A 22,595-nucleotide genomic window follows, 5' to 3' on the forward strand; every position below is an offset into this window, starting at 1 on the left:
CCACATGTCCAATACATAAGTCCTGAATACCATGAACTCTCATGCTCCACCTCAGTGCAGTTCTCTCTGTTCGCAAATATCTCCTGAACAGGGGGCGAATTGGTGACAACAGGAGTCGGTAATTCATTTTCAAAATCCTGTATCAGATTCCGTCTTACAGAAGTTCTTGGTCTTGGCGTAGTTTGTGGTACATTAGTAGGCGTACTATTCGTGAAATCCATCTTAGCTGGAGAATATATAGTGCGGTCACCACCTTGAAATATCTTTAGAAAAAGAGCACAATGCACTAAAAACACAAATGTCACAAACGGATCCAGTTTGATAATTAATAGTTTACGATTTCCTCCGGAAATGCTTTCACTCTGCATTTGCAGCACGGGCACCGGTAGAAGAAAATATCTTTATTTCCTCGCTTGGCGCAGTTGAAATTGTCCTTACGGTTAAACATTAAATAACAACTTGGACACTCTTTGTGAGCAAATAGGTCCATTTGTCCCACAACCACACGATGTCCATTTTCATCAAAATCAATCACATTAACAAACCGCTTTCTCTGCACAGAATTTCCCGGATTTAATTCCATTGTCACAAAATGTTAATATCCAGCATAGAATTGTTCACAAAAGTTCACAATTAATATCCGTAACCCGTAGAAAGTATAATGATCCCACCGCTGCCACCAGTTGTAGCGCCGTCGAGCGGTAAACGGCTCTATACTATGAAATCCACAGGTAATTAACTCACATTTTAACTAATTCCTTGAGATGATAATGCTCCAACCTCTAAAGCATACGCTTTAGTTTAATAGAAACACAAAGTAGAATTATTTACAGTTTATTCACATTACGATAAAAATCCAAAGTTTCACAAATAAAATATCAAAACATCACTGGCTGAACTGCACATGTATCTCCCGCAATAGAAAAATAGTAAGACCCCCGTAATTTGTACCCGTCCTATATATACATAATATGCATTGCTCGCGAGGAGCAATCTTTCTAAACGGGGTCAATTACGTAATGACATTGCTCGCGGAGAGCAATGATAAATAACTTACGTAATAATTAAAACAGAAGAATAATATAATTTTAAAATACCGTTACACAATTATTCAGATAAGTAAAAGAATAAACAGCTGGAGGTTGAGTAAAAACAGTGTGTTATCACACAGCTTACTGATTTGACAAAATTGAAAATGTGTCTTATTGAGTACAGCCCATAAGTCTTGTTTCACAATGATCTCAATATTGATAATATTTGACTGGGTTGCTTATGCAGGTAGAATAAAAGATTGCTATTAAAAACACAAGTCAGGATATTAACAACTTCTAATCACAAGACAACACCTTAAATGCTCAAGTACAACTGTTTGTCAACAACAACATAAGTACAACTGTTTGTCAACGACAAAATAAGTACAACTGTTTGTCAACAACAAATTAAGTACAACTGTTTGTCAACGACAACATAAGTACAACTGTTTGTCAATGTCAACATAAGTACAACTGTTTGTCAATGTCAACATAAGTAAAATTCCAAAAGTAAGACTCATAATAAGTTGTTTACTGAGGAAAAGGACATAAATTGTATTTATTAATAATTCCGTATGATGTGATAATACCGGTATCTCAATGATTTGTTTATAATCACAGTACTAGTGTATCACTGTATGCATACATAAAAAAGTAATGCTTATATTTATTAGTGAAACAGGACAGATTATTTATATTTAGATTATTTAGATACATGTACTAATCTTCTTGCGGGGATCTAGAAAGGAGGGGGTCAGGGGATCTGGACCCCCTCCTCGGGAAAATTGGAGCTTATTAAATTTACATAGTAAAATTTTTTTAAATTGGCCTAGGAACCCCTACAGAAAAAATTAGCTACGCTTATGAAGTTCTCTACCATAGCCGCATTTTTGCACAAAAGGTGTGAATAAACCCGGGTTTTAAACGATTACTGGTGGTGAAATACCCCAGGGTTCAAACGCATCAGGTGGAAATGCACCAGGGCAAACAAAATCACTTAGATCCGTAAAAGCACACTGCATTATTACTAGTCTACTTAGATATTCTGTGTAAAAGTAAATACAAATAATCATTTAGTTAGGTAGGGAGAAGTGAACATAGCATTTATTTGTAGGAAAGAGCATGTACGAATGATCTTTATTTAGAACACTTTGATGTTGCTAGGATACAGGTTTCAGATCCATGATTTGATTGGTTAATTTAGATATTGAATCTCGAATTTCGAATCTCGAATCTCGTATTTCGAATCTCGTATTTTGAATCTCGAATCTCGAATGATCCTTCTCGGCTTTCGTAATATTTCTCTAAGAAATCTGTGACGTTCAATTTTTGATAACACATTAAACTTGACTACGGCCTACGAGCACAAGTAAATGTCATCACTCGTTTTGAATAGATTTATTATCGTGGGATAAAATGAAACATTTAAACTTACATTACACAACCAATTTGAACTTATGATAAATAATATTTAAATCGTATCTATTTGTTATAAAAAAAAAGTGAAGAGTTTTCTCGACAAAGTTTCTAAAACTAAATAACATGTTTTATGGCTGTTCCTTCTATTATCCATATCCTTGAAAAAAGAGCGTATATAATGATTTTAAAGCAACGATACATAAATATTTCATTCAAATAACATCAATATAAATATAGGCATTGAATCTTAGTAACCTAATCATAGAGATTCATTACGGTACTCCACTGAAATCTTGTAGATTACTTGAAGCACCGGGAGAGAGGGTACAAACATATGGGCCGACCGGGTCGCTGGGGATAGAGTATGAACACATCAAAGATCATCTTAACGCGATTCTCCAGTTTATGAAGACTGACGATAATACAGGATAACACATAATTCTCTCTGTGAAATTTCCAAGATATACACTTTTTTGTTTTTCTTTTATGTAATTTCTTGTAATGTACTCCTATAAAACTTCATTTTATCATAACGTCACAAAACCCCAATGGCAACGCTCACCTACATGTACCAAAGAAGTCTCGTTCAACCAGACGCTCGGCTGTCTCCGTAAAACTCCGACGAGCCGCTCGTCGTCGATTTACAGAGACAGCCGAGCGTCTGGTTGAACGAGACTACTACCAAAGCAACGAAAATATCATTGAAAAAATAAAATTTTCTTTAAAAAGTCCGAATATTTTAATCTGTATGTAATCTTTTATTGTGTTCAATTTCATAAACGTGTCGATGCAATTTCCCTAAAAGGTATATATACACTGTATTTTACTTTATTGCGCAAAAACATGCGCGATGAAAACTTAAGTCGGCAACCTTTGGCAACTACGACAAATACCGGTTGTTTAAGGTGCCTCACTACACCTTGAAATAGTTTTTCAAATCAGCAGAAAATTACTTGATTATGATAGAAAGCATGATTGATAAGAAGGATATATGTCAAATAGGCGAAAAAATGTGCAATTTTAGATAAAAAATGATATTTTCAAAAATTTCATTCAGTAAACATAAACAAAAGCCCCAGGTGGATTCGAACTCATGACCTGCTTTTCAGAAGCCTGATACTTTAACCACTGCGCTATAACGATATACATCTGAAGCGATTGATATAAACAGTTTAACAAAACATTTAAATCGCCATCTTGTGACGTAGTGTCTTAAAAAGTATAAGTCTCGGTGTAGTGAATACCTTAAAGCTGAACACCGCTCGTAAATAGGAACCGTCACACAGGTACCTGGTATATAAACCCTTCGATTTCGTTACACCCGATTGCACATCTGAAACTCGTGGCCGACGTGTAGTGTTCTTATTTATATGCATATTATGTCTGTAAATAATGCAATGACCAGTTCATTTGATGTTAGCACTCTCCTGGTTTGAAAAAAAGTGCGTAAAACTAGACAATTTCATCGCGACCGAGTAAATGGCGAGGCAAGATGTACGTCCACACAGGTGAGACCTCTACAGCGATATACTTTGAACTGTTAAGAGGTCTATGGCTTATATAGGGGTGTAGGAAGAGCGGTGCTGCAAGAGAAATATGGCGGACAGTGCCTATTTACGAGCGGTGTTCAGCTTTAAGATCAATTCTCTGTAATTATCAAAATTGTATATAGAAGTTCTGGCCCGCATTGTCACCGATTTTCTTTAAATTGCAAACACTGATACGTATTTATTTGATAAGTTGCAAAACGCCATGAAATTGTTGCCAAGGGCTGTCATTGCCATGGAAACGGACACCACAGATAGAAAAATGGCTAATCTTAACAACTTTAAATTAGTATAGATAGTAATTGCAGCAAAAATGCTTGTTTTAAACAAAATTCATAGCCATGATTCTTTGTTGCATGGGAAACATGTCAGAATTTTACATCAAATATGTTCTAAATATTCAGCGTCCTAAAACTGCAGTTGTTAAGGCAATATGTGGACTAAAGAAAATCACTCAAAAATTCTTTATTGTTCAAAACGTCATTCCAACGGTCTTTGATTTTGCTAAATTGCAGCAAACCTGATATTGCGTTTAAGTTGAGAACATGTTTGGTCATTCAAGTCTGTTGATTTTGAAGTATCATGATACAGATATGAGTAAAAAGTCTTCACACGTGCCTCAAAATAAGAAGATTTTAGTGATTTAAAGTGTCGTTACTATAGCAACGGATTTCAATTTTCAATATATCATCTTTGTTGCTAAAAAACTAAACAACAGTATAAACATTTCCATTCAAAACAAATGGTTCTTGAATAAAAGAAAAAATGTTATATTAGACTTGCTGTTTACCAGCTGGTAAACGCTTTTAAACTAATCATTTGTCCATTAATAATTTTCTATAATATAAAAATTCACAATATTTATTATCTGGTTATTTTATTCTGTATATCTGAAACTGAAGCATTTCATCATTTCATGATCTGTTCATAAATCGGTGTCACTCTTACTCTTGGACATGTCCATGACTATAACGGTGCACTGGGAAATATTAGCCCCCATTATATTTTTGCTTTTTCACCCTCGTTTTCAGCAGGGGAAAGTCAACATCTCTCTTTAAACACAACTGTGTTTGGGCGTATTCAAAGCGAGGCGAAAGTGTTTGCAAGTGTAGAAGGGTGAAAATTAAACGGGGCGAAAATAACCCCATATACACTCGTAGAGCGAATTTATTTTGTTATAAATATAACATTCACGAATACAACTTTAAGTTGAAAAAAGTGAGACTTCACATTATAGTACATATTGTTTGAACAAAAAAAAAAACAAATCAAGGTCAAGTCAGTTTATTCTCTCAAACTAAACATAATGGAACAAGAGGTACAATTATAAAATACCGGTATACAAGGAGACAAATAGTCAGAAGTACATACATACATAGGGGAAAAAAGGGGGTGGAAAATAAAAGTCCTGATATAAAGGACCGCACCAGGAAAATAACTTATATAGGTATCAGATAACTTATGAAAATTATTTTAAATTAATACAAAAAGTTTTCTCAGAGATTCGGCATTGCGACCATAATAAGGACAGTTCTCCGTTAGAATCCTATAGAACTGTTGCTAGACTCGCAGAGATTGGCAGCTAGCAGTAGAAAGAGAAATAAAAGACAGACTGGTATCTCTCCGTTCTCAGGGAAATAATTCACGGTCCATTTCTCTGTTTCCATTTGTTACTTCTCCAAGCATTTACAGACAACCGTCTTCCCCTAAACATCCAGTCTGCAAGGAAGGGAACACTCCGTGACCAGGTCTCTGATTTCCAATCTCGTATGCGATACGTGCAGAGACTCTAGGTGTTTGCTATTAATGATGTAGAATAATTATAACGGACATTAACATATGCTTACACGAGTATTCATTTCTTATTTAAATATGACATGGCAAGTGGTAATACCTGACGCACAACGTTTTTATATCCTCCAGTACTATTTAAACATTTAAAAGCCTGTGATTGATCTTCAGAGGCTATTAGAATGGGATTAATTTTCAATATCAATACGAGTTCAGTTTATGTCACGAGTTGCCCGATTCAGTCACAAATTATGTATAACGGCTAGCGTAAGAACATCGCTTCATTCATGGATGATCCCGAAAAACAAACTCAGGAGATAACGCCTGTTGTCCGAATAAACGGCGGACTGGGGACGGAAACAGAAGACTGTCCTGGAGACGATGAAAAACGAGGGGTCCCGAACTGGAATGGCGGGTAAGATTCAAGATTCGTTTCTATATAAAAATGAAGCCAGTGGTCATCTTTAAAAAAACTGTCATTCAGGTATAAACAGTTATATGTAGTTAATAAAAAATAAATAAATATTGAATACGCCAGCTTGTTTTGTTACCAAATCTCTGTATAGTATATGACCATTGTAAGGATTAGCTTCAATGTGAGGGTAGATTCTGTAGTGATTTTCTGTGAGAGCTTAGAGAAAAAATGAATTTAGTCTTGTAAACATCATATCATATAATCATGTGAAAAAAAAACGTAAGGTGATGAATTAGTTTTATATAAAACGGTTAGCAAATTCATAAGCATTGACTAAAATCAAAGTCATATCCTTGGGTGTCGTAATTCTCATTATACTAATGCACGCAATAATTAAAACCATTAACTGGCATAATGGAGAAGGCTCGGTAAACATTCCGTGAGATCGATGAGCGAAATATTTGGATAAAGCTTGTTAACTGTCGCAGCTCTCTCATCATTAAGAAATCACTAACTAAATAAATGCATAAATTACACGAGGAATATGAATTAGTATGTTTTCAATACTAATTGTTTCAAATGGAATAGGGTCAGGCCTAGTTCAAGAATAAAGGGAAGGGATATATTTCACAGTAAACTAATGCAATATTAACATGTAAATTAAGAATACTAGTACATATACAGTTTGAAAATCAAATGGACCCAATCTTCCACAGCTATGATTCGTTCTTTTTCCGATCCAAAGAAATAGTTATGAACGTTGTTTGGTCATATTGAAAAATGACATAAATTAATGATTAAACAGCTAATTATCATTGTATACATCTCGCATATTTTACAATTATCTGCCCACGATGGAGAAGAAACAGGACGTCACCAGCTCTGTGTAAAATGTCACTGCTGATTGGCTTCTATTTTCTATTCTCATTTCTTGTAGAAAAAATGGGGTTTTAAAGTTTAAAGTTTATTGTTTTCAATTGATTTAATGTATTGTAAATTTTGTTCATGCAAATTTTTTTAAAATCTCATCTTTCGTTTCTTTTGACTTTCCCTAACTAATGATATCTAATTGTATAATTATGAATTTATTTTTCAATTCATTATTTACTTAAGACCAGATCCCTGGTATGGAGGTTCAGAATAAGTATATACAAATGAACACAAAAAACCAGCCAAGGATCACATGTACAGTATAGGTAATACCCGGTAATGATAAAAAGAAGAAGTTATGTTTACGTACAATACAGTATGTTGTTAAAGTTTGTTTCTGGAACAACATACCTTGAACAATTTTTTAATTAAATCTTAACAAGTTTTTAAGTTTTTCTACATGAAAAGTATTCATTAGCTCGTTAAATTTTATAATATTTGGGTTTTCATAATATCTCTTTGACAAAAACATTTTTCTATCGTTTACAAAATGTGTACATTCTAAAATATAATGAAATTCATCCCCAATGCCATTAGAGTCACACATTGTATATTTTCTTTATTTTTTTCAATATTGTGCCATCTACCTGTTTCTGTTGGGAATCGATGATTGCATGTTTGTAATTTGTAAATGCGATCCGTAGATCTGTAGGTAAAATCAACAAGTACTTTTCTAAATTGAAATATGTTTTATAAATTCTATAATTATTTCATTTTGGTGAGTTATCTACTATTCTTCTCCAATCTTGTATAAATTGATTATGTAATATTTCTTTAACTATTGACTTAAGCCAGTTGTAACCACATATTGTTTGATTTTCTCATTCATAAGACAGCCCGCATGAGTTGAGTATAATATCATGTACACATTTTATCCATGGATGTATAAAAGATCCATTTTTGTAACATCTATAAAAATAATAATAGATTATATTAGTGAGTTTACAAGCTGTGGTACATGTATTTATCAACATTTTACTGAAAAACCGAACAATGCGCATGGTCTTTAAAACCATTGACCTATTTAATAATAATTGCGTAGTAAATTGCTTAGAATACTCTTTGAGATGGGTCCATTTTGACGCTGGGCGGGTTTCCCCAGAGCTGGGTAGATTGTACAATACCGCAATGGGGGAGGCCGCAATGAATTCGTTCAATCGTTCAATAGTAATATACAGTATATGGCTGTAATTGGCCAGCTCAGGGCGGACTGATTCCATATTGACGTTTAATTCATCTTGTTTCATATACATGTTTTCCTTCAATGTTTATCTATCGGGCCTTGTATTAACATTTTAAATAAATTTGTTTTTTCATATACTTGTGTAAATCTGTGTTGCGGTACACGAATGGCGAAGAACGGCCAGTCACTGAACAAAGACCTTTAATGTGTTTGGTTCTGACATTAGCCGGAAACAAGCACTTCTATATGTGACTGACACTCCATTAGCTGTACAGAGTACCATTAGGGGGTTCTCAAAAATTCTTGATATCAGTAAAAATCTTGTGAATTCAAGCGGAACAACGCACCTGGGCAATTACTTTTTTATTTAAAAAACAATGCACCCTAACAATATCAAACACTTTCTAGAAATAAAAATGATCTGATCCAAAAGTTTTGTATAAACTTGTATGTTATTCTTTTCAATTCATATCTCGGGAATTTCTAAAGCCCCCTACCAATTGAAACGTAGTGGAAGTCATATAGAGTATACCATCAAATATCATTGATTTGCGAAACTTAATGGAATTCTCCTTGCACGTAAGTTTTTGATTTTCAAGAACTGTTGGGGACAAAAATCGGCAAGGTCCACTGAATTCAATGGAATCTCCCTCCAAGCGGAAGCTCCACCTGGTGGCGGGGGCGTCCACGATATACCCGGCCTACAAGAGAGGCGACGTGACCCCTGAGAAAGTAACGGACAAGTCAGTATGGCAGGTAAACACAGAGAGAGAGAGAGAGAGAGAGAGAGAGAGAGAGGGCAATCGGTTTTTAGAACGCAGTTCGCAGTTCGCAATTGAATAGTGAACTGCGTTCTATAAAACGCAGTTCGCAATTCAAAATTTTGTGCCATTGAATAGTGAACTGCGTTCTATAGAACGCAGTTCGCAATTCAAAATTGAGAATTCATACTTGGGGCCCGCTTGCCTTATATGCAATTGAATAGTGAACTGCGTTCTATAGAACGCAGTTCGCAATTCAAAATTTAGAATTCATATTTGGGGCCCGCTTGCCTTATATGCAATTGAATAGTGAACTGCGTTCTATAGAACGCAGTTCGCAATTCAAAATTTAGAATTCATATTTGGGGCCCGCTTGCCTTATATGCAATTGAATAGTGAACTGCGTTCTATAGAACGCAGTTCGCAATTCAAAATTTAGAATTCATACTTGGGGCCCGCTTGCCTTATATGCAATTGAATAGTGAACTGCGTTCTATAGAACGCAGTTCGCAATTCAAAATTTAGAATTCATATTTGGGGCCCGCTTGCCTTATATGCAATTGAATAGTGAACTGCGTTCTATCTAGAACGCAGTTCGCAATTCAAAATTTAGAATTCATATTTGGGGCCCGAAATTTTCAGGGGCATCTACTAGTGGTATTTCACTACCACTGTTAAAATATGGTGATGCAGCTTTCTCTAGTTTTTAGCTCACCGAGATGAAGTCGGGGGGAGCTTATGCTATACCCCCGGCGTCGGCGTCCGGACCTGGTTAAAGTTTTTGTTGCAGGTCCTCTATCTATATAAGTTATTACTTGTCCTATCTTCACCAAACTTGCATGAATGATGCATCTGGACCTACTTGTGGACTTGAAAGACTTGGATGCTGAATCTGGATCCTAAATTTCAGATGCTGAAGGAGGTTAGGGTTTTTGGAGCAGGTTAAAGTTTTTGTTGCAGGTGCCCTTTGATAGCAATATCTAAGTTACTCCTGGTCCGTACTTGACCAAACTTGCATGGATGGTGTGTCTTATGATACAGATGCACAAGACAAGCTTGAATGCTGAATCTGAGCTCTAGGTTTCGGATGCTGGAGGTGGTTAAGGTTTTAAGAGCTGGTTAAAGTTTTTGTTGCAGGTGCCCTCTGATGATAATATCTTATTTACTACTGGTCCTTACTTCACCAAACTTGTATGGTTGGTGCGTCTTATGATACTGATGCACCTGACAGGCTTGAATGCTGAATCTGAGCCATAGGTTTCGGATGCTGGAGGAGGTTAAGGTTTTTGGAGCTGGTTAAAGTTTTTTGAGTAGGTGCCCTCTAATGATTATATCTTAGCTACTCCTGGTCCAAACTTCATCAAACTTGTGTGGATGGTGCGTCTCATTATACTGATGCACCTGAACGGCTTGAATAATGAATCTGAGCCATAGGTTTCGGATGCTGGAGGAGGTTAAGGTTTTAAGACCTGGTCAAAGTTTTTGAAACAGGTGCCCTTTGATGATGATATCTTAGTTATTACTTGTCCTACCTTCACCAGATGGTGCGTTTTATTATATTGATGCACCTCACAGGCTTGAATGCTGAGTTTGATCCATAGGTTTCGGATGCTGGATAAGGTTAAGTTTTTTTTAACAGGTCACATGTTACATAGATATTAGTACTATTTCAAACTTGCATAGTTGATTAAACTGTAATATGAATGAATCGCAGAGGAAGCTTCAGATGCAGAGCTTGATCTCCATTATCAAGGATGATAAAAAAATATTTTAGTTATTACAGGTCCTAACTTCACCAAACTTGAATGGATGGTGTGTCTTATGATACAGATGCACATGATAGGCATGGATGCTGAATCTCAGCCATAGGTTGCGGATGCTGGAGGTGGTTAAGGTTTTAATTGGTGGTGCCCTCTGATGATGATATTTTAGTTATAACTGGTCCTAACTTCACCAAACTTGCATGGGTGATGCGTCTTATGATACTGATGCACCTGACAGGCTTGAATGCTAAATCTGAGCCATTGGTTACGGATGCAGGATGAGGTTTAGAGTTTTGGAACAGGTCACATGTTTTATAGATGATAGCTTGCAAAGTTGATTTAACTATATTATAAATGAAACGCAGAGGTTGCTTCAGATGCAGAGCCTGATCTCCATTATCAAGGATGCTAAAGAAATCTCCTACCTCACTTAAACCTGCTTGATGTGGTTGTTGTTAAATGATATAACATGATTCCTATGATAAAGTATTGTATGATATGAAACACTATTGTTTAATATGATACAATATAATATCATATGTTATATTGTAAAAAGTTATATGATACGATATGATATGTATCATTTTTTTTTATATTTTATGATATGATATTGTATCATGATAGTGTTCTGTATAGTATTGTATATAATGATACAATATTATATGATATTATATTGTATCTATAATATTGTATCATATAATATAATATGATATTGGTTTCTGTAATATACAATTATATCACATGAAATTGTATTATATGATATTGTTATATTATATTTTATCGTATCATACGATATTGTACAATATGATATTGGTTTATATGATATATAATTGTATCATATGATACAATATGTATTATATAAATAGTGCCTGTTTGGGAGGGTAACAGTTGAAATTGACACCCCTTCAAAAAATCATTGTCAACCGACGCGAAGCGGAGGTTGACAATGGTTTTCAAGGGGTGTCAATTTCAACTGTTATCCTCCCAAACAGGCACTATTTATTTTGTTATACTGAATGTCTTAATTTTAAAGAAAACCTAACTGCTTTTACATAGGAATAACGTGAATTCTACGGCGAACCGTACGCGCATAATTTTCGCGCATGTAACAATTTTTAATGTTACCCGTTGGTAAGTGCGTTGCTTACGCTGAGGGTAATAGAACGGATTATGAACTGCGTCTAAACAAACAAATGGCATTAATATTAAAAGATGTGAAGTTCCTTCTGCGCTCGCCCCAACAGTCGCACTGTAAACATATTATTAAGAAATGACTTTGAAAACTACTTTAAGAAAACTACCTTTAGGTGGTATGGGACACCTGACGATATCAATTAAGAATAAAGTACATTATATTTGAAATATTTTCACCGGTTTAGAATTTTCAAATTTTACAATATTTAATCAAAAAAATAGATTTTAAAATATTTTGAGAGGTGAAAATTGTAAAAACCTCATAATAAAAATACACATACCTGTGAAAGAAGTGCAATTGAAATAGTTAAAAGGGATATTTTCCAAGATAATTTCATTGACTCATTATCATCTTTCACTCAGAAAAATTCACAGGAAGGAAAACCGATTCCTTACGGAGATTTATAACGGGGAATGTTTACATCTTTTCTCCATTCGGAATACACTCGGAATACATCGCGCAATTTTACAACGTTATCATCCGGGCTTGCTGCAACGACATCACATTTTTTAGCATTGTTTTGAAACCTGATCAGCTAACAGGGGCGTTTCGAATGAAATATCTTGGAAATTTTGCATACTTTTGAATGAACATCGTTTAAACTCTGAGGTATTTATAGATATCATGCAATTAAGCAAAATGAGAATCCAAGATATCTTGGGACAGAGTATAATAGCTTTCGATTGCTATAGGAAAAACCTTGATATTTTTTTCATTTTTTAGGTCCCAGCCTAATGTAGTACAAACCTCTTACTTTCACGGGAGTTTTCTTAATGCGCATTTTGTCTTTCCAACAAGTTTGTCCTCGGTTAGGCTTACAGTAAACAAAGGCTTTGAAATGAATGCCCGTCGTCGATTTACTATACAAAATCACGAATGTATGCTGACCCCCACCATGTTTAAAAGCTTCGTGCTTTTTATATACAATAAATTCAGCGCTAAAACTTGTTAATTATTATGGAATAGATATCAATAGATAATGTTAGGGGAAAAATATGCTTCATTTGAATCTTTATTTTTTTCACTTTTTACCGGGGCCCATAGGTATTCTACATTTTGAATTGGGAACTGCGTTCTAGATAGAACGCAGTTCACTTTTCAATTGTATATTAGCCCGATTCTTAAAAACTAGAGATAGCTGCATCACCGTATGTTCACAGTGGTAGTGAAATACCACTAGTAGATGCCCCTGAAAATTTCGGGCCCCAAATATGAATTCTAAATTTTGAATTGCGAACTGCGTTCTAGATAGAATGCAGTTCACTATTCAATTGCATATAAGGCAATCGGGCCCCAAATATGAATTCTAAATTTTGAATTGCGAACTGCGTTCTAGATAGAACGCAGTTCACTATTCAATTACATATAAGGCAAGCGGGCCCCAAATATGAATTCTAAATTTTGAATTGCGAACTGCGTTCTATAGAACGCAGTTCACTATTCAATTGCATATAAGGCAAGCGGGCCCAAAATATGAATTCTAAATTTTGAATTGCGAACTGCGTTCTAGATAGAACGCAGTTCACTATTCAATCGCACTAAATTTTGAATTGCGAACAGCGTTCTATAGAACGCAGTTCACTATTCAATTGCATATAAGGCAAGTGGGCCCCAAATATGAATTCTAAATTTTGAATTGCGAACGCAGTTCACTATTCAATTGCATATAAGGCAAGCGGGCCCCAAATATGAATTCTAAATTTTGAATTGCGAACTGCGTTCTATAGAACGCAGTTCACTATTCAATTGCATATAAGGCAAGCGGGCCCCAAGTATGAATTCTAAATTTTGAATTGCGAACTGCGTTCTATAGAACGCAGTTCACTATTCAATTGCATATAAGGCAAGCGGGCCCCAAATATGAATTCTAAATTTTGAATTGCGAACTGCGTTCTATAGAACGCAGTTCACTATTCAATTGCTTATAAGGCAAGCGGGCCCCAAATATGAATTCTAAATTTTGAATTGCGAACTGCGTTCTATAGAACGCAGTTCACTATTCAATTGCATATAAGGCAAGCGGGCCCCAAATATGAATTCTAAATTTTGAATTGCGAACTGCGTTCTATAGAACGCAGTTCACTATTCAATTGCATATAAGGCAAGCGGGCCCCAAATATGAATTCTAAATTTTGAATTGCGAACTGCGTTCTATAGAACGCAGTTCACTATTCAATTGCATATAAGGCAAGCGGGCCCCAAATATGAATTCTAAATTTTGAATTGCGAACGCAGTTCACTATTCAATTGCATATTAGGCAAGCGGGCCCCAAATATGAATTCTAAATTTTGAATTGCGAACTGCGTTCTATAGAACGCAGTTCACTATTCAATTGCATATAAGGCAAGCGGGCCCCAAATATGAATTCTAAATTTTGAATTGCGAACTGCGTTCTAGATAGAACGCAGTTCACTATTCAATCGCACTAAATTTTGAATTGCGAACAGCGTTCTATAGAACGCAGTTCACTATTCAATTGCATATAAGGCAAGCGGGCCCCAAATATGAATTCTAAATTTTGAATTGCGAACTGCGTTCTATAGAACGCAGTTCACTATTCAATTGCATATAAGGCAAGCGGGCCCCAAATATGAATTCTAAATTTTGAATTGCGAACTGCGTTCTATAGAACGCAGTTCACTATTCAATTGCTTATAAGGCAAGCGGGCCCCAAATATGAATTCTAAATTTTGAATTGCGAACTGCGTTCTATAGAACGCAGTTCACTATTCAATTGCATATAAGGCAAGCGGGCCCCAAATATGAATTCTAAATTTTGAATTGCGAACTGCGGTCTATAAAACGCAGTTCACTATTCAATTGCATATAAGTCAAGCGGGCCCCAAATATGAATTCTAAATTTTGAATTGCGAACGCAGTTCTCTATTCAATTGCATATTAGGCAAGCGGGCCCCAAATATGAATTCTAAATTTTGAATTGCGAACGCAGTTCACTATTCAATTGCATATAAGGCAAGCGGGCCCCAAATATGAATTCTAAATTTTGAATTGCGAACTGCGTTCTATAGAACGCAGTTCACTATTCAATTGCTTATAAGGCAAGCGGGCCCCAAATATGAATTCTAAATTTTGAATTGCGAACTGCGTTCTATAGAACGCAGTTCACTATTCAATTGCATATAAGGCAAGCGGGCCCCAAATATGAATTCTAAATTTTGAATTGCGAACTGTGTTCTATAGAACGCAGTTCACTATTCAATTGCATATAAGTCAAGCGGGCCCCAAATATGAATTCTAAATTTTGAATTGCAAACTGCGTTCTATAGAACGCAGTTCACTATTCAATTGCATATAAGGCAAGCGGGCCCCAAATATGAATTCTAAATTTTGAATTGCGAACGCAGTTCACTATTCAATTGCATATAAGGCAAGCGGGCCCCAAATATGAATTCTAAATTTTGAATTGCGAACTGCGTTCTATAGAACGCAGTTCACTATTCAATTGCATATAAGGCAAGCGGGCCCCAAATATGAATTCTAAATTTTGAATTGCGAACTGCGTTCTATAGAACGCAGTTCACTATTCAATTGCATATAAGGCAAGCGGGCCCCAAATATGAATTCTAAATTTTGAATTGCGAACTGCGTTCTAGATAGAACGCAGTTCACTATTCAATCGCACAAAATTTTGAATTGCAAACTGCGTTCTATAGAACGCAGTTCACTATTCAATTGCATATAAGGCAAGCGGGCCCCAAATATGAATTCTAAATTTTGAATTGCGAACTGCGTTCTATAGAACGCAGTTCACTATTCAATTGCATATAAGGCAAGGGGGCCCCAAATATGAATTCTAAATTTTGAATTGCGAACTGCGTTCTATAGAACGCAGTTCACTATTCAATTGCATATAAGGCAAGCGGGCCCCAAATATGAATTCTAAATTTTGAATTGCGAACTGCGTTCTATAGAACGCAGTTCACTATCAATTGCATATAAGGCAAGCGGGCCCCAAATATGAAATCTAAATTTTGAATTGTGAACTGCGTTCTAGATAGAACGCAGTTCACTATTCAATCACACAAAATTTTGAATTGCGAACTGCGTTCTATAAAACGCAGTTCAGTATTCAATTGCATATAAGGCAAGCGGGCCCCAAATATGAATTCTAAATTTTGAATTGCGAACTGTGTTCTATAGAACGCAGTTCACTATTCAATTGCATATAAGTCAAGCGGGCCCCAAATATGAATTCTTAATTTTGAATTGCGAACTGCGTTCTATAGAACGCAGTTCACTATTCAATTGCATATAAGGCAAGCGGGCCCCAAATATGAATTCTAAATTTTGAATTGCGAACTGCGTTCTATAGAACGCAGTTCACTTTTCAATCGCACAAAATTTTGAATTGCGAACTGCGTTCTATAGAACGCAGTTCACTATTCAATTGCATATAAGGCAAGCGGGCCCCAAATATGAATTCTAAATTTTGAATTGCGAACTGCGTTCTATAGAACGCAGTTCACTATTCAATTGCATATAAGGCAAGCGGGCCCCAAATATGAATTCTAAATTTTGAATTGCGAACTGCGTTCTATAGAACGCAGTTCTCTATTCAATTGCATATAAGGCAAGCGGGCCCCAAATATGAATTCTAAATTTTGAATTGCGAACTGCGTTCTATAGAACGCAGTTCACTATTCAATTGCATATAAGGCAAGCGGGCCCCAAATATGAATTCTCAATTTTGAATTGCGAACTGCGTTCTATAGAACGCAGTTCACTTTTCAATCGCACAAAATTTTGAATTGCGAACTGCGTTCTATAGAACGCAGTTCACTATTCAATTGCGAACTGCGAACTGCGTTCTAAAAACCGATTGCCGAGAGAGAGAGAGAGAGAGAGAGAGAGAGAGAGAGAGAGAGAGAGAGAAAGAAAGAGAGAGATATTTGTCATAAAGGATTTGATAAGTGTAAGTAATTAATTTTCCATAAAAATTAACCCCCCTTTACGCGTAATTATGATTTCACGGTACTAAAGATTTCTCCACGTCGTATCCAATATCCCAAGTTGATGACGGAAACTATAACCAGCTGTTTAAAGGCAAGTGTTAACAAGGTAAACATGCAGACACCTCATGTACAAAGTGAATAGACTTTTCAAGTATTATTCTTGTTGAAAAAACTAGAAAACCACGAAATAAAGTACAGACAATTACTGGTACAAAGCAAAACAAACATACAAACACTCAAAGTCGGTTATTTCTGATTCATTGACCGTAGGCTGTAAGGGATGGAGGTACAAAGGAACTGAACTTCATATTGACGACTCAACCGGAAGTAAAAGAAGAGAGAGATTACCATGGGAACACACTCCTGTCAATCGCGTCGAAATACAACCTGATAGAATCGGCACGTGTTCTTCTCTCTCATGGAGTGGGTAAGTAATAGAAGCACACGTGCTCTAATATCTCACGGAGTGGGTAAGTAATAGAAGCACACGTGCTCTGATATCTCACGGAGTGGGTCAGTAATAGAAGCACACGTGCTCTGATATCTCACGAAGTGGGTAAGTAATAGAAGCACACGTGCTCTAATATCTCACGGAGTGGGTAAGTAATAGAAGCACACGTGCTCTGATATCTCACGGAGTAGTAAAGTAATAGAAGCACACGTGCTCTGATATCTCACGGAGTGGGTAAGTAATAGAAGCACACGTGCTCTGATATCTCACGGAGTGGGTAAGTAATAGAAGCACACGTGCTCTGATATCTCACGGAATGGATAAGTAATAGAAGCACACGTGCTCTGATATCTCATGGAGTGGGTAAGTAATAGAAGCACACGTGCTCTGATATCTCACGGAGTGGGTAAGTAATAGAAGCACACGTGCTCTGATATCTCACGGAGTGGGTAAGTAATAAAAGCATACGTGCTCTGATATCTCACGGAGTGGGTCAGTAATAGAAGCAGAGAGAGATTACCAAGGGAACACACTCCTGTTAATCGCGTCGAAATACAACCTGATAGAATCGGCACGTGTTCTTCTCTCTCATGGAGTGGGTAAGTAATAGAAGCACACGTGCTCTGATATCTCACGGAGTGGGTCAGTAATAGAAGCACACGTGCTCTAATATCTCACGGAGTGGGTCAGTAATAGAAGCATACGTGCTCTAATATCTCACGGAGTGGGTCAGTAATAGAAGCACACATGCTCTGATATCTCACGGAGTGGGTCAGTAATAGAAGCACACGTGCTCTGATATCTCACGGAGTGGGTAAGTAATAGAAACAAACGTGCTCTAATATCTCACGGAGTAATTAAGTAATGGAAGCACACGTGCTCTGATATCTTACGGAGTGGGTAAGTAATAGAAGCACACGTGCTCTGATATCTCAAGGAGTGGGTAAGTTATAGAAGCACACGTGCTCTGATATCTCACGGAGTGGGTAAGTAATAGAAGCACACGTGTTCTGATATCTCACGGAGTTGGTGATAAATAGAATCAAACGTGCTCTGATATCTCAAGGAGTGGGTAAGTGATAGAATCACACGTGCTCTGATATCTTATGTAGTGGGTAAGTAATAGAATCACACGTGCTCTGATATCTCACGGAGTGGGTAAGTAATAGAAGCACACGTGCTCTGATATCTCAAGGAGTGGGTAAGTGATAGAATCACACGTGCTCTGATATCTCAAGGAGTAGGTAATAAATAGAATCACACGTGCTCTGATATCTTATGTAGTTGGTAAGTAATAGAATCACACGTGCTCTGATATTTCACGAAGTGGGTAGGCAATTGAATCACATGTTCTCTGGTATCTCATCTATATCATGATAATTTTTAATAAATAATACATCACATGATATCGATGCATACCCTGTGTTTTGTAATAAGTTTGATACTACATGTATCATCTCATGTAAGATTTTTACAATATTCGACATAGATATCAATGAAAAAAATCGTAATGACGGGATATCCCCTCTGCATGAAGCCGCCAAGTATAACTCAGTAGACGTTGGTCGTCTGCTGATAGAGTCGGGATGTGACGTCATGATTCGAGACAATCACAAAAAGACACCTTTGCACCATGCGGCCAGAAGAGGTCGAGAAAAAATTGCTGAGGTAAAACTCCCGAAATGAGAAGTTACCCTTATTTATCAAAGGAAGAAAGGAATCATTTTTAAGTATAATGAGGTGATCAAATACGACCGGGCGTGATCAAATCCAATACTAGTACAAGACTTTGAGGGCTTCGTGATAAATTTTATCACGTCTGACTGTATTTGATCACCTCATAATTATGCAATGCTCAAAGAATTAAGGGACACAGGGAAATGTGAATATTAAAATATAATAATGAACGCACAAAGGTGCCTAAAGTAAAATGAATCATTTCAAGGTTTTACTGAATTGTGGGAAATCTGACATCGACGCCAGAGACGAAGATGAGCTGACCCCTCTCCATGAATCCATTATACAGAATCACGAAAACATCGCAATAATGCTGGCAAGTTAAATCATGATTTTTACATTCAATGAGAAAATGTAAAAGTATCAATTTAAGAGGACTGGGTGGTCGTGGTCATTTTTAGACCATATAAATCTCCTTCAACAGAAGAGCTCTGTATAAATATATACATGTATACAGAAACATTCAAATTCTTAATAAAGAATATTTGGATTTTTTTCATTTTTAAATATTAGGTCATAACTATACAACTATGTCTGAAAAACTAAGGAGAAACCTAATGGTTCATTTGTTAATCAATCAGCCTCTTTATATAAGCGGGATTTATGAATATCTTTAAAGTTCCTCTCGTTTTTGTCAGATAAAAAGAGGTGCGGATGTTACCCTGACTGAGATCAACAAGGCCACGCCCTACATGCTGGCGGCGTCAGTAGAAATGACTGACGTCATGAACACAATACGCTCTACTGGTATAGATGACCCCCCCCCCCTTAATTTACAAACAATGACCCCCCTACATTTTCAATACGCACTACTGGTATAGATGACCCTCTCCCTTACATTTACATTACGAACTACTGGTATAGATGATCCCCACATTTACAATACGAACTTCTGGTATACATGACCCCCCTCCCTTACATTTACAATACGCACTACTGGTATAGATGACCCCCTCCCCCACATTTTTAATACGAACTACTGGTATAGATGATCCCCACATTTACAATACGAACTACTGGTATAGATGACCCCCTCCCTTACATTTAATACGCACTACTGGTATAGATGGTCCCCACATTTACAATACGCACTACTGGTATAGATGACCCCCTCCCTTACATTTACAATACTGATAACCCCCCCTTTCCCCATTTACAATACGAATTACTGGTATAGATGACTTCCCTACATTTATAATACGAACTACTGGTATAGATGACCCCTCCACTACATCACGGTCTTTCTATAGTAAACTGAATTACTTATTCATTAAACACTTTTAAACATGGTCACAGGTGTAAAGTAAAACAGCCTGGGCCAGATATTCATCGATTGCACACAGCTAAGGTCGATTAATTATTCATTATGCTTTTAAATCCTTTAGATATATATACAACTTAATTATACATGAATACAATGAAAATTTTTCAAAGACTATAGTTATGCGAACTTTTAATAAACATAAATTTATGTTTTTCAAACATAAATTTATATATTTACATTTTCCAGTGTCTTTGCCTGTGATAACACTACGTATCGATTTTGTACTATATAACCCATAATACAAATGACGCCAAATCGAGGCGCCAGCGGGGTTTGCTTAGTTATATTTAAATATATAATCGTACGATGGCTTAATATTATATAAATATAAGTAATAAGGAATCATTCTTTGAATATTATGAGATGATAATTTCGGTCGGGGTGTGATCAAATCTATCATAAAGCCCTTCGGTCTTTATTGGATTTGATCACATCCCGACCGAAATTATCACCTCATAATACTCAAAAAATGATTCCTTATTCCTTATAGAAAACAGATTTTTTGTAACCAAAAATCCCCAACATTCGTTTTTTACTGTAGATTCAGTGCGTGATAATACATGCACTGATTGCAGTGTCTGTCTGTCTGCAGTGTGAATGATTTGTTCTTACAGTGTTGCGACAAAGTGGAGAAGCACGTGCCCAGACCATGGTCAGTCAGCAGGACCTGTTGGGGAACTCGGCTCTACACGTGGCCGTGGACAACAAGGCCATGAAGGTAAATCCGAAAAATCAACTTTAACCTCTGAACTTCTTTCAATATCAAGAGCAGTGATCGATTCATTGAAAATTTATACCTTCTATTTACCTGTGTAATCACAAGCATATTGCTTTATTAATGTGGGTGTGTGTACATATATTAATGGGTAGTAAAGGGAAAAAGAAATACAAAAGAAAATATCATTGTAAAACTATTAATAAATTTTAATTTAAAAAACCTCTAAAGTGATTGCACTTGGCTGATTATATAGCAGATTATAAGATATTAAAATGCGTCTTTAGTACTTTATTCTAGTTTACAAAATTATTTCATTTGTTTACTCTGCAGTCTGTTCAGGAAATTTTAAAGCACGGAGGGAATGTCAACACAGCAAATGTAAGTACACATGTATATATCCATGGTGATCTAATCACTAGTATGCACGCATGACTGACAGCTCCTAAAACACATATCATAATGTAATCGTAATGTACGTAAGCACACGCAACGGAAATGCATACAAACCACGTAAAAACGCCATGCTCTTACGCATATGTAATGCACGAGCCCACGCAATTTGAACGCACGTATATATATCCACGTTATCGTAATGCATGCACATCTACAAAATCTTAATGCACATATACCCACGTAATTTACACGCACGTATTTAAACGCACATATGTTCACGCAATGCACGTGCGTCCACGTATTTGTAATGCATATAAAACTACGTAATTGTAATGCACGTATGTCCACTTTATCGTAATGCACCTGTGTTCACGTGTTCGTAATACACGAAGTTCCACGTTATTGTAATGCACTTATGTCAACGTTCTTGTCATATATGTGTGTCCACGTTATCGTAATGCATGCATTTCCACTTTATCGTAATGCACGTGTGTCCATTCTAACGTAATGGACGTGTGTTCACGTTATAGCAATGCACATACGTCAATAAAATCGAAATGCACTTACGTCTGTGATACCGTATATTCACGAAATAGTAAGTTTAATATACACGTCTGAGGTCAATAGCGTTAACCTTGTTTTGTGAATTTCAGGAGACTGGTCTTACTCCTCTTCATTCAGCAGCTATCACAGGTGACCTTGAGATAACAAATATTTTGCTATCCCATGATGCAGAAGTCTGTCCCCGGGATAACGATTCTTTCACCCCTATACACAGGTCATTGTTGCCTACATGATTGTCGAAAACTAACTTTACCTGAAACAATCTGAAATTCAGAACTGTATTTATATATGATGATATATTTCTTTGATTTCACAGAGCATGCATGTTCAATCGACATGAAGTCGTGAATGCAATTATGAAAAAGGTCAGTATTCGTTGTAGCGGTAGACATTGCCAGC

General features: G+C 36.3%; 2 protein-coding genes across 9 annotated transcripts in view; both read left to right on the forward strand.

The window, feature by feature from the left end:
- Positions 1–4,300, forward strand: part of LOC128165452 (caspase recruitment domain-containing protein 9-like) — a 50,897-nt gene extending 46,597 nt beyond the window's left edge. For 4 of the 7 annotated variants that reach the window (XM_052830000.1, XM_052829996.1, XM_052830001.1 and 1 more), the window contains exons 8-9: positions 684–731; positions 2,750–4,300. In XM_052830000.1, the coding sequence (XP_052685960.1) occupies positions 684–731; positions 2,750–2,811 (110 nt within the window). In that variant the 3' untranslated portion in view covers positions 2,812–4,300. The remainder of the gene's footprint in view (positions 1–683; positions 732–2,749) is intronic. The other 3 variants (XM_052829997.1, XM_052830002.1, XM_052830003.1) reach the window with 1 other exon arrangement.
- A 1,768-nt stretch (positions 4,301–6,068) lies between these two features.
- The window catches only part of LOC128165451 (transient receptor potential cation channel subfamily A member 1 homolog), a 31,254-nt gene continuing 14,727 nt past the window's right edge, over positions 6,069–22,595 (forward strand). Inside the window, exons 1-10 of one of the 2 annotated variants that reach the window (XM_052829995.1) lie at positions 6,069–6,203; positions 8,916–9,072; positions 17,280–17,436; positions 18,950–19,128; positions 19,406–19,513; positions 19,836–19,944; positions 21,136–21,239; positions 21,570–21,617; positions 22,286–22,410; positions 22,513–22,561. In XM_052829995.1, the coding sequence (XP_052685955.1) occupies positions 6,076–6,203; positions 8,916–9,072; positions 17,280–17,436; positions 18,950–19,128; positions 19,406–19,513; positions 19,836–19,944; positions 21,136–21,239; positions 21,570–21,617; positions 22,286–22,410; positions 22,513–22,561 (1,164 nt within the window). In that variant the 5' untranslated portion in view covers positions 6,069–6,075. Of the gene's footprint in view, positions 6,204–8,915; positions 9,073–17,279; positions 17,437–17,898; positions 18,060–18,949; positions 19,129–19,405; positions 19,514–19,835; positions 19,945–21,135; positions 21,240–21,569; positions 21,618–22,285; positions 22,411–22,512; positions 22,562–22,595 lie in introns of those variants that run through there. The other variant, XM_052829994.1, reaches the window with a different exon arrangement.

The sequence above is a fragment of the Crassostrea angulata genome, chromosome 10 (assembly GCF_025612915.1).
Source record: "Crassostrea angulata isolate pt1a10 chromosome 10, ASM2561291v2, whole genome shotgun sequence".
Lineage (NCBI taxonomy): Eukaryota > Metazoa > Mollusca > Bivalvia > Ostreida > Ostreidae > Magallana > Magallana angulata.